The following is a 10370-nucleotide window of genomic DNA, read 5'->3' on the forward strand; positions in this document are numbered from 1 at the left end:
TCTGCAGTGGGAGAAACTGAGATTCACTGTAACAAAAGCATGGCTGCATGCATGCAAACAAATTACTTCATGGGGAAACTTGTATTTCAGTACTGTACTTCAAGCATGTTCAGCTTTCAGTCACTTGTTTCTCACAGGAACCTTCAGAGCTTCCTTTCAGTTCTGCAACCCACATCTTACAATCATGTATACAGTAAATACAGTCTAACAGCTTGGTTCCTTCGCATCTTTGTGTCCCTAGCCCTCTCCATGAATGATCCTCACTGCAATCAGTGAGATTACTCACTAATTAAGGAGAACTCAGTGCATGTGAGCGGAAAAAAAAATACTGCATAATTAAGTGGGTTTGATTTTTAGACTTTTGGGGGGTTTCCTGCAGGACCCGGATCAACCACAATAGCCATCACAGATGTCATTGATTGTCCACACCTTGCAATACACCACAAGTATCTTTTTGAAGACAGTCACACTCACTCAACAACAGGTAATCGGGCTACCTTTGTTTAGAATAACCAGACTGCTCTTTCACCATACAGGCCTATGTGTTGTTTACTGTTTTCCAGTATTTACAAAATCTGTCCCCAGCATTCATTCGGATGTTGACCTGTTTTGAGAACAGGAAGCTGTATTAAACTTACTCTGAATTTATAAGTCCTTATCATTTCCTCTCTCATCCCATTCAATTTATTAAGCATTTTCCCTTTGCTTAATGGTTTGTTTTTCAGCAAAAACTTCAAAAGACAACGACCAGTGCAAATGTGAAAACCTTGTGACATTCCAGAACTATGCAACTAACGAAGTAAGAAAACTCACCGAGCGATATATCCTTTCAGAATAATTCTTACATTTAAGACAGGAAGGGTTAATAGAAACTATATTTTTAATAGAATAATAGAAACTAGAATTGATAGACTATTAATTAGGTTAATAGAAACTATAATTTTAATGCATCAAGTCCAAACTGCATCCATAGCTCAAATCCATTTATAGTAATGAAAATCTAAACCACATAATAATCTCTAAGAAGCAAGGCCTTCAAGACTTGTAATCTGTCTCTCCCTTATAGAAGGGACCACAATATTAATAAAGATCTTAAGTTTTAATAACCCCTAACAGTAAACACCTTCAGGGACAGCAAAGAAATGACTAGTCAAATTCAAGACTAACACTTCTTCTTCAGATGGTATTGAAATAGCATTTATTGGCTACAGGAGATGTTTCCCTTTTGAACTGCTTGGTGAGGCACCAGATGCAGTGAGTCATTTAAAACCATACTCCAGATGAAGAGGAGTTCAGAGGACTGAGGTTTGATTAATTTTGCATCAAAAGAAATGCAGATAAAAATAAGCAAAATAAGGAGATCAGTGGCTTCTGCCTCTTCCCTCTCCCCCTTAGTCTGTTTTTTCCAAGGGAACTTTTAGTGTAAAGGCTGCTGTACTATCTGTAACATCTACCATGTCTCAGCAGACAACAGCAGCAAATTGGCAATACAGTACATCATGCAGTATTTATGCAGCAAATTCCCATTTTCATCATAAATGCTGCTTCTGTCTGATCAAAAAAATAGTAAGACATCACATGTTCTGTTGAAGTTCTACAACTGTGTGAAAGACAAGCGCTTGTTTTCTGCACAGAAGAGCGCAGTGACACCAACAGCTTTTAACTATGTGCTTCCTGCACAAGAACAGCTTCAGACTCAGAAACCTGTGAACAGAGCAAGGCTAACAGAGCCCTCAGGGGCTGTGACAGCAGGCAGGACCACAGAGGGCTCTGTTAACTTGATGCAACACATTGCCTACCAGTTCAGACCTGACTTCCAGCCACTTTTACGTACCTGCAGCAGCCAGCCTCACTCTCACCTTCCCAAGTGAATCCTTCAGTAGACACTTCAAGGAATCATGTTCTGATCTCTTGATTAAATCATTCCATACAAAGAATTATTTCATAAAGGGGGAGAAAGCCATTGTAAAAGGTTACTGCTAAGTGTTTCAAATGCTCATTTCAAACGCCCTTCTCTGAAGGGACTTCTCCAAATTACTTTGGAGAAAAATTTCTAGATCATTTCCCCTGTATGTAAGTTATTTAGACATATGGACTTCCAACTTAGATGCTGACAAGAAATGAGACCATTCCTTACCCCCTCAGGAGAAGCCTCAGCCTCATTACTGTCATCTCCTGCAGCCAGGCTGAGGAGCTTCTTCAGAATCAAAGGAAAGAGCTTAGCAATGTGTGCTTTTTCGCTTTACAATTGGAACTGTCAACCCTTTGAGTTTTATTCCAAGGACCCAAGGTGATGAAAAAACTGTTGACACTGAGCCAGAAACCTATGGATTACGATAGGAATAGTGCTAAGCACTTCCTCAGAGCACTGTGCAACCACTGCTTTGAACAAAGTAAGAACCATCCAGTTTTCTCGCCATTACAAAGCTTGTTTTTCTGCCTTATCTCAAGATCAGCTCAGATACAGGGTGATATACTAGTTCTTAATAGCTGCAGAAGGCTGCTGGCCAGTCCTCATCCAGAGATCCTGGCAGGTAGGGAGTGGAAGAACTGGCTACAAAACTAGCTCTAGTTACAGAATACAAATTTAGAGGGACCAGTCCAAACTCTTGATAATTTGTATCCAATTACACTTAATGTTTTCTATTTGTAGTTCAATGCAGCTCAATTGCTTGAACTTTGCCTCTGTGAAACATGGACATTGCAAAGAAAGCAGCTCACATGATGCCGATGTGCAGAGTAATCCCTTCTGCAAGACAGACAGCTGAGGAATTACCAAACCTGAGGTCCAGGCAGGCTGGTGTCCACAGCAAAAGCAGGACCCACACTATTGCTCCTTACTAGCCAGAGGATATCTTTTCCTGCTGTCAGGGTTGGGAGGGAGGGGACAGAGAGCACATGGCTCTTCTGGCCACACTCAGAGCCTGAATTCAATTTGCCTGTCTACCCATACCAATTCCTGTGCCACTTGTCAAAGATCCCAATTTATATGCCCAGTTCTGCTTCTTCTCTTAAAATGTTGAAATCAAGACACCAGATGAACAAGCAGAGTGGAGCACAGCAACTTCCTCCCTTTGAGGTGGGCCTCGGTGCCTTCAGTTCCCTCCTGATGCTAGGCCTCCTCTTCCTCTCAGCCTCCCCTGGCCGCAGCCTTACCCCAGCACTGAGAGAGAGATGCTCAAGTAAACAGTACTGGTCCAACCTCCTGCTGCAGCAGACAGAGCATTCCTGCCACCTGGAAGTGCTTATCAGGAATGTGATGCTGTAGACTGCTCTGTATTCCTACAGCTTCTTAGTAAGTGGAGCGAGCCCTAGCTCCCAGGGGGCTTGTTGTGCTCTATTCCCTGTCTGTCTGGAAACCACTGGCTTTGTAAAAACAGTACCCAACACTACACAACCATGGGGCAGAACAGATCATCAGCAGCAGATATTCTTCCTGCACTCTCAGAGCTCCACAGTTTTATTACATGCAGTTTTCCATGTGATTAACTGAAACAGTTTTTTAACAGCATTAAATAGGATATTTCCCTTTAAAATAGAGGAAAGTGATCAATTATAAGAACCACCAGCCTTTTTAATAAGCTTCAGTATGAACAGTATGAACATTTGTCAGTGTATGCCTGGTAATGAATGGGGCTTCACACAGGTTTCTCAACTCAGCTGATGATATCAGAACAAAATACAGGGGAGTATTGTATTAGAACTACTGGAAGTCAAAGAGGAGAAACAAGGAAGTTTATGGACCAAAACAGTAAGGCAGATGACTTTTTCTATTAATGCATCCTATCAGTACCTCTCTCTCCTTAACATTTATGTACTGGAAGAAATGACGAAGAGAATGGAAGACTTGGAAAACAGGCTAAGATACTGATGAGAATTAAAGTGTATGCTACACTGTATATTTATACATACAAATGTGTCAGAGCTATTTTCTTAAACTGGTTCAAAGTAAAATAACTAATCCTTGTGTCTGAAGTTGAAAAGAGTATTTTGGATCCCTGCATCTCTATGCCAGGTATTCTATCTTGCATTGACTGCAGATAAGAAATGTTGAAAATTTTATATATATAAACAATTTTGTAACTAGCAAAAATTCTAATTAAGCAGAACGTAACTGAAATAAGCTATGCAAAATAATAAAATGATGTTATTTTTTGAAGTGAAACCTCCATGTTTTGAAGTACTTTTAGGGTATGAATTTATTCATGGCTTGATTTTCTGTATTTCCCTCCTCCACTCTGCTAGTATTTTAGCACTCAATCCGTGTGGATATGTATAGTTCTAGGTATACATACAGAGATAAACAGAACCAGCGGGACAGCATTCACAGCCATTAGGTTTGACTTGGATTCTTCAAATGACTACTGAAATCAGATGGAAGTAAAAAATACTATACAGCTTTGTGTTTAAACTGTGATGAAAAAAATGCACAGAGGGACAAGTCTGCTGGATTATCAGGGCATCACACTCTGAAGTTTCCAGTACTTTTGCTCTTAGCGTGTCCAGACCACCCAGCCTCTCCTTGCTGTCCCTTGGTCAGTATTCAGATTCTCTAACTTTCCTGAATGCAACTAATATTTTAATTATGAAAACATTCTCTGGTCAATACAGGTAGCTGCACACACCTGTTTGTCAAACACTAAAACATAAACCAGCAAATTCCTTCCAGCCATTCTGGCCAAGTGAAGTGCCTTAAAGTTTCACTCTTTCCTGTTGGCTGCAACTTACCCCATCTGTGGTTTAATAAAGACACCAGCACTTCCACCTTTGCTTTGACGTGCACTGGTTTGCCTCCTTACTATCTCCAAATGGAAAAGACAGAACTTCATCCATTTTATAACAGAAGTAGTTGCAGCAGAACTTAAGTGATCAAGTGATCTCATATAAGCTAATGAGCATGCATGGACCCATAACAGCAAGCTTTGAAGGGTATGCTGTGTTTTTTGCATACTTTGGAATTCTGCAAGTTCTGGGGTTCTGCAAGGTTGCCAGTACCTACTGATTTTCATGGGGTGTTTCTTTTATCACTTGTCAGCAAAGCACTGGCACCTCAACAATTTCTACTATAAGGAACATCCTGCAGTTATGGTCCTGCACAAAACAGGCACAAATCTGTAAGATACCAATGTTCTCAAAAATGATGACTTGAGAACACCAACTCAACTGTCTCTAACATCTTTGATAAACTGAAAGAGAGGATAATGATTGAAAATCAGCTTTGCAAAGTTAACTGGTATCTTACTGAAAGCACGGTGTCACACATCTAGCAGCTATCCTGTTTGCCTTTTGGCAGGTATGTACTCTTGGAAGGAGAAGAAACACAATAATGCACATTAGTTCTCTGTGATTGGCTTGGTAAAAGTTGTGTGAATTATTTCATTGCAAGCAAACCCTTTAGGATCCTCCTCCAATATCCCAAATATGCTAATGTCCCTCACATTATGCCTTGTTTTTGCACTAGCACTCAAAAACCAAACATTAAGGAAGCCCTATCCAGCTGGGATTTGGCACCATACTTGCCACGATCAAGCCCTCCTCCACTTACCCTTTAAGATCCACACCTTCTACAGAAAGAAACAGGCATGCTTTGTCCCATTAAGGTTATTTCTAACACAAAAGGCAACACAGCAGTGGTAATGAATCTTCATTTATATAGTTTGCTCCCAAAACCAAAAAAGGTGTAATAGAAATTTTTCTTAAAAGATATCTGTAACCAGTTTTATTGTAGAAATAACAACTTTACAGCATTTACTTCTCACTGGTTTGTTCTGGCATGCTTCTAATGATGTCAGAGTCACCTGTAAAATAAAAATACATTGTTACAAGAGGACCCACAGAAGGTGCTTTCAGGAATAAGCCAAAAAGTAAGATAATGCCCCACCCATAAAAACACCACGGTGATTGTAGAAAAAGATAACTTAAAAGCAATACAGAGCGTCTGTTTAGGAAAAAAAGCAAGTAATTTTGATATATTTGATAAAAAAAAATATTCATGACTGTATTCTTCTAATCCAAATACAGTATTTTCCCAGTAATTATGTACCTGTGACTAGCATTTACAAAGCCAGTACTAGAGCAGCAGTCTAGTCCTGGAGGACACAATGCATAGTTTTACTCTAGCGAATGTCTAGCCTCCCCTGATCACAGCAGTATCAGGACAGCGAGAATATTCGCATTAGGTTCATTACACAGCAGCAGGATTTACATGCAGCCCCCACCCCACCCAAAAATCAAACCTAAAAGTGACATTTTGAAAATAAAGTTTACAGCTACTATTTGAATACAAGCAAGCTAAATAAAGTTCTCTGAAGTAACAGTGAATTCAAACCGATGTCACCTGAGAAAGATTTGGTGAAAGTTATTACAGAAATCATTACACCCATGTGTAGGTATTCTGGTTAACAAACAGAACAAGAGAGTCATTACCCCTTCTCTTTACTTGCTCAGTGCTGCTGCTCACAGGAGGAAGGAGGAACCATGGATACATGCTCATTTGGTCCCTACACTGTAGGAGGGAATTACCTGGGTCGATGATGGCCAGTGTGCACACTCTGTAGTATTTTCCACATGCTGTGCCCAATTCAATGTTGTTGCCACTGTAATGGTGGACGCCAGTCTTGGCAAGCATAGCATAGTACTCAATCTCTGATTTTCTGAAATCCAAAAACTGGGTGTTACATTACTAACAAACAATTCTGACTCACTGCAATACAGAGAGCAGCTTTAACTCATATCACACTTAAACCTTACACAGTTTTCCTCTGCACCCAGAGAAACACAGCTGTTCCTTGCCAGACAAAAATCAGCCCCGTGTTGCGGCTCAGGAACCCTTACCCAGAACTACGTTGAAGGTACAACAAACCCCTCAGGCTGCTCCTACACATGCTCATTTCTACACAGTAATAAAAAGGGGGTTTAGGTCTTACAGACTTCTGAAAAGCTGCAGCTGTGCCAAAGTGCATAAACAAAGATCAATATTAATGTTGATACACAGTGGCCAGACACTGAATAGAGATACAGCTGCTGCTAGCTGAGAAACTCTGTATTATAATTTAAAACAAGAAGTCCATTTATATTCCCCTCTATTCTGGCTCCCACCAGGAGATTCTAGTGATCAATACTGTTTTTCAAGCGCTTTTGGGATCCCCACTAACACTGGGAATTGTTGCCTACTGGAGCAGTCCTGCATTTCTCAAGCATCTGATTTCTGGTTTCCACATTTGCATTTTCTTGAGTCTGTCAATATCCCTTGACAAGAAAAAGGCCCAGATATTCCACAAGGAAAGTGTCAGGAAGTTAGTGAAGATTTCATTCTCAGAAAAAGCAAATTCACTGACCATGAACCCTAATTTACAACTTGGACAGCAGATTTTGTATGCTTCAAGTATTTTAAATCAATTATCAGTTTTCCTAGCTGTAAAATTGTTTTCCAACACACTACTTTGAAAAAGCACAGGAATGCAGCCCCAACACACTCTCAGTGAGTGCTAACACAGTGTGAAAAGCTTCCTGTACCTTTTCTAGTATGAACTCCTTGGAACAGAAATGAAAAAAAAAAAAACAAAACCCAAAACACAACAACCCACTGGGAAGCATTTCAACACATCTAGACCTGCAAGCATTACACACCAAACCACCCATCACTCTAGAACACGCCCATGAAGTCCTCTGCATTAAGTCACACGAAGCACACAATGGATTTGTAGGAAGAACCTCCCTCAGAGAGAACTGTTTTCCCAAACGTCTGCTCACCTCAAAGCAGGACAGTTGTTGGCGAGGATGACCAACTTGGCTTTGCCCTGCCGGATCATTTTCAGAGTCTGTTTGTATCCGAGCACATATTTGCCACTTTTCATAACCAGCTGAAGCCTTGAGTTTATGGACTCCAGGGACTTTTTCTGAAAAAGATGTAGAAAAGCATTACTGTGTGTTACTTTACATTTTTCAAAATCGTGGAGAACATATGAAAACAAAGACATTTCAAGTAGTTTCTTCTAATTTCCCTATAATCTGAAATATGGAATAAGAAAGGTCACTCAACCCTATGAGTGTAAGAAAGCTTGTTGATACAGGGGTTGCTGATACTATATTTTCACAACTTCAGAAAGTTTTCTCTTACCTACGCACCTTATGATAAGAAAATACATCTCAAAGCACTGCTGCTGCCTACACAAGTCAGTGACATCTGTGTGTACCTGACAGGCCCTTAAGCTCAGCTGCTCAACCTCCAAGTAAATACGACTTCTGCCTTGGAAATCTAAGTCAGGACTGGAGTCTGTCTCTCCCTAGGGCGCACAGGGGCAGCGTGATACTGGGAAACAAAAAGAAGTAATCCCGTGCTAACACTCCCACACGTAAGGAAGGGCATTTGCAAAGACGATCAGGGCCTCTTTAAACACGAAACACACACTTGTCAGAACCGCATTAAGAGAAAGGCCAGAACATGGCAGGAAGTGCAGAAGCTGAGCTCCACCCGCACAAGGACCTGGGCACTAGCTACCCCTTCCTCCATCCAGCTCAGGGCCTTGGGAGGGAACCTACCCGAGGGAACTAGGGACCCGGGAGGTGCGGCCCGTGTCAGGAGGGCACGGCCTGAGCTCTGAGGGCCCCCCCGGTCCCCAACCCAGACCGCGTCGGGCTCCGCTCCCCCTCACCGGGGCGCGGCCCGTCCCGCCGGGCCGCCGCCACGTGCACTCGGCGCGGCCCCGCTCCCACTCACCGTCTTCTTCGCGGCCACCATGTTGCTGCCTGGCGCGTGCTCCGGCGGTACCTGGAACACAGTGGATGGAGGGGAGCGGTCAGCCCCGGCCGCGCCGCCCGCCCCGCACCCCCCGCCCGCTCCGCTCACCGCAGACGCGCCGCCAAGATGGCCGGGCCGGCAGAAAGGAGCGCTCCCGCCGCGCACCGCGCCGATACCCGCGCAGCTCTCGCGAGAGCCGCGCACACGCTCCTTACCCCGCCCTCCGGCCGCCACCGCGCCCCAGCCCCGGCGGGCGGCGGTGGGCGGGGCCGGGCGGGGAGGGCGGGGCGCGGAGGCGGAGCCTGCCTGGGGGCGGGGCCGGCGCCTCTGGGCGAACGCGGGTTCGGGTCGGGCCCCGCCCCTCCCATCCCACAGAGCGTCCCAGGGGACCCGTTTGCCGCCGGTGCCTCGCTGGAGGTGTCGGACGCTGACGAGGGAAGCCCCTCGCACGGGGAGTCACAGGGGCCCGAGCTTTCCGTCACAGAATCACGGAGTCATAGAATGGCCTGGGTTGGAGGGGACCTCAAAGATCATCTCGTTCCAACCCCGCTGCCATGGGCAGGGACACCTTGCACCAGACCAAGTTGCTCAGAGCTCCACCCAGCCTGGGCCTGAGCGCTTCAGGAATGGGACATTCACAGCTGCTCTGGGCAACCTGTTCCGGTGTCTCACTGGCCTCACAGTAAAGAGCTTCCTTCCAATATCTAACCTAAACTTACTCTCTTTCAGTTTGAAGCCGTTCACCCTTGTTCTGTCACTTGTAAAAAGTCCCTCTCCATCTCTCTTGCGAGCTCCCTTCAAGCACTGAAAGGCCATAATTAGGTCACCCCTCAGCCTTCTCTTCTCCAGGCTGAATAATCCCAGTTCTCATGGGAGAGATGCTCCATCCCTCTGATCACCTTGGTGGCCTCCTCTGGACTTGCTCCAAAATGTCACTGTTCTTCCTGTGCTGGATGCAGTACTCCAGGTGGGGTCCCATGGGAACAGAGTATACACCCCCCTTGAGGACTGTCACTTCTGACACATGGTTGATGTGGAAAGTTATGGGATGGAGAAAATAAGTCTCTTGGGCATCACAAGGCAGTGGTTCAGGGGACACATGGTGGTCTGACTCCGTGTCCCTGCTGTAAGCGCTGAGCATTGCCTCGCCAAAGCAGCACTGCCTGCCTTCTGCCAGGCCTGGCAGCCCCTGCCTGCCCCAGTTCTGCAGTAATCAGCAGCCTGTCACAATGGGATACACCCCTGGACTGTGCAGACACGTGGGTTTCAAGCATGAGGCAAGCAACTAAGATTGGGTTCAGCACTGGGCACCCTCAGAGCACCTCCTGGGTTTGCCAGGGCAGTGGGTCTGCTCTCCCACCAGCTGTGCAGTGTCCTTTGCCCACACTGAGCAGCTCAGTCCTTGGCTGTGCTGGAGTCACCTCCTCCTGCCCCTGTGCCCTCTGGAAACCACCAGCTTGAAAAGTTTCTGTCTGAGCACACCCACGCTGGCTGTGAGCATGACCGTGACATGAGGTTCCTGTTTTTGGTCCGACGACGGTTGTGGTCAATCCCACAGTGCTGTCCAGCCTACCTGGGCAGAGAGGCATAGAGAGCACCAGCTCAGGTGGGCATTGCAGGGATGAGCAGT

At 44.8% G+C, this 10370-nt stretch overlaps 2 protein-coding genes and 1 non-coding gene across 3 annotated transcripts in view; 1 reads left to right on the forward strand and 2 right to left on the reverse strand.

The window, feature by feature from the left end:
- MATN2 (matrilin 2) overlaps positions 1 to 4165 on the forward strand; it is a 46704-nt gene extending 42539 nt beyond the window's left edge. Inside the window, exons 23-25 of the mRNA XM_027889283.1 lie at positions 380 to 484; positions 726 to 821; positions 3819 to 4165. Coding sequence (XP_027745084.1) covers positions 380 to 484; positions 726 to 821; positions 3819 to 3871 — 254 coding nt within the window. The 3' untranslated portion in view covers positions 3872 to 4165. The remainder of the gene's footprint in view (positions 1 to 379; positions 485 to 725; positions 822 to 3818) is intronic.
- A 1466-nt stretch (positions 4166 to 5631) lies between these two features.
- On the reverse strand, positions 5632 to 8975 carry RPL30 (ribosomal protein L30). Its single transcript, XM_027889258.1, has 5 exons — positions 8849 to 8975; positions 8720 to 8770; positions 7753 to 7898; positions 6523 to 6653; positions 5632 to 5798 (listed from the first exon to the last, which is right to left on the reverse strand). The coding sequence occupies exons 2-5, from the start codon at positions 8738 to 8740 to the stop codon at positions 5749 to 5751; spliced, it is 348 nt and encodes a 115-aa protein (XP_027745059.1). The 5' UTR covers positions 8741 to 8770; positions 8849 to 8975; the 3' UTR covers positions 5632 to 5748.
- On the reverse strand, positions 6042 to 6176 carry LOC114060093. Its single transcript, XR_003571818.1, has one exon. It is a non-coding gene; the product is annotated as a small nucleolar RNA SNORA72 (small nucleolar RNA).
- Positions 8976 to 10370: the final 1395 nt, after the last annotated feature.

The sequence above is a fragment of the Empidonax traillii genome, unplaced genomic scaffold, assembly GCF_003031625.1.
Source record: "Empidonax traillii isolate 1590-97213 ecotype Southwest subspecies unplaced genomic scaffold, ASM303162v1 scaffold257:size1394852, whole genome shotgun sequence".
In the NCBI taxonomy this organism is placed as follows: domain Eukaryota; kingdom Metazoa; phylum Chordata; class Aves; order Passeriformes; family Tyrannidae; genus Empidonax; species Empidonax traillii.

Excerpts from the sequence above, each read along its gene's own strand:
- RPL30 (XM_027889258.1), bottom strand. The coding sequence starts at position 8,740 with ATGGTGGCCGCGAAGAAGACG. Across the intron at positions 7,899-8,719 it reads TGGTGGCCGCGAAGAAGACG|AAAAAGTCCCTGGAGTCCAT; the intron begins GTGAGTGGGAGC and ends CATCTTTTTCAG. Across the intron at positions 5,799-6,522 it reads ACTGGCCATCATCGACCCAG|GTGACTCTGACATCATTAGA; the intron begins GTAATTCCCTCC and ends TTTATTTTACAG.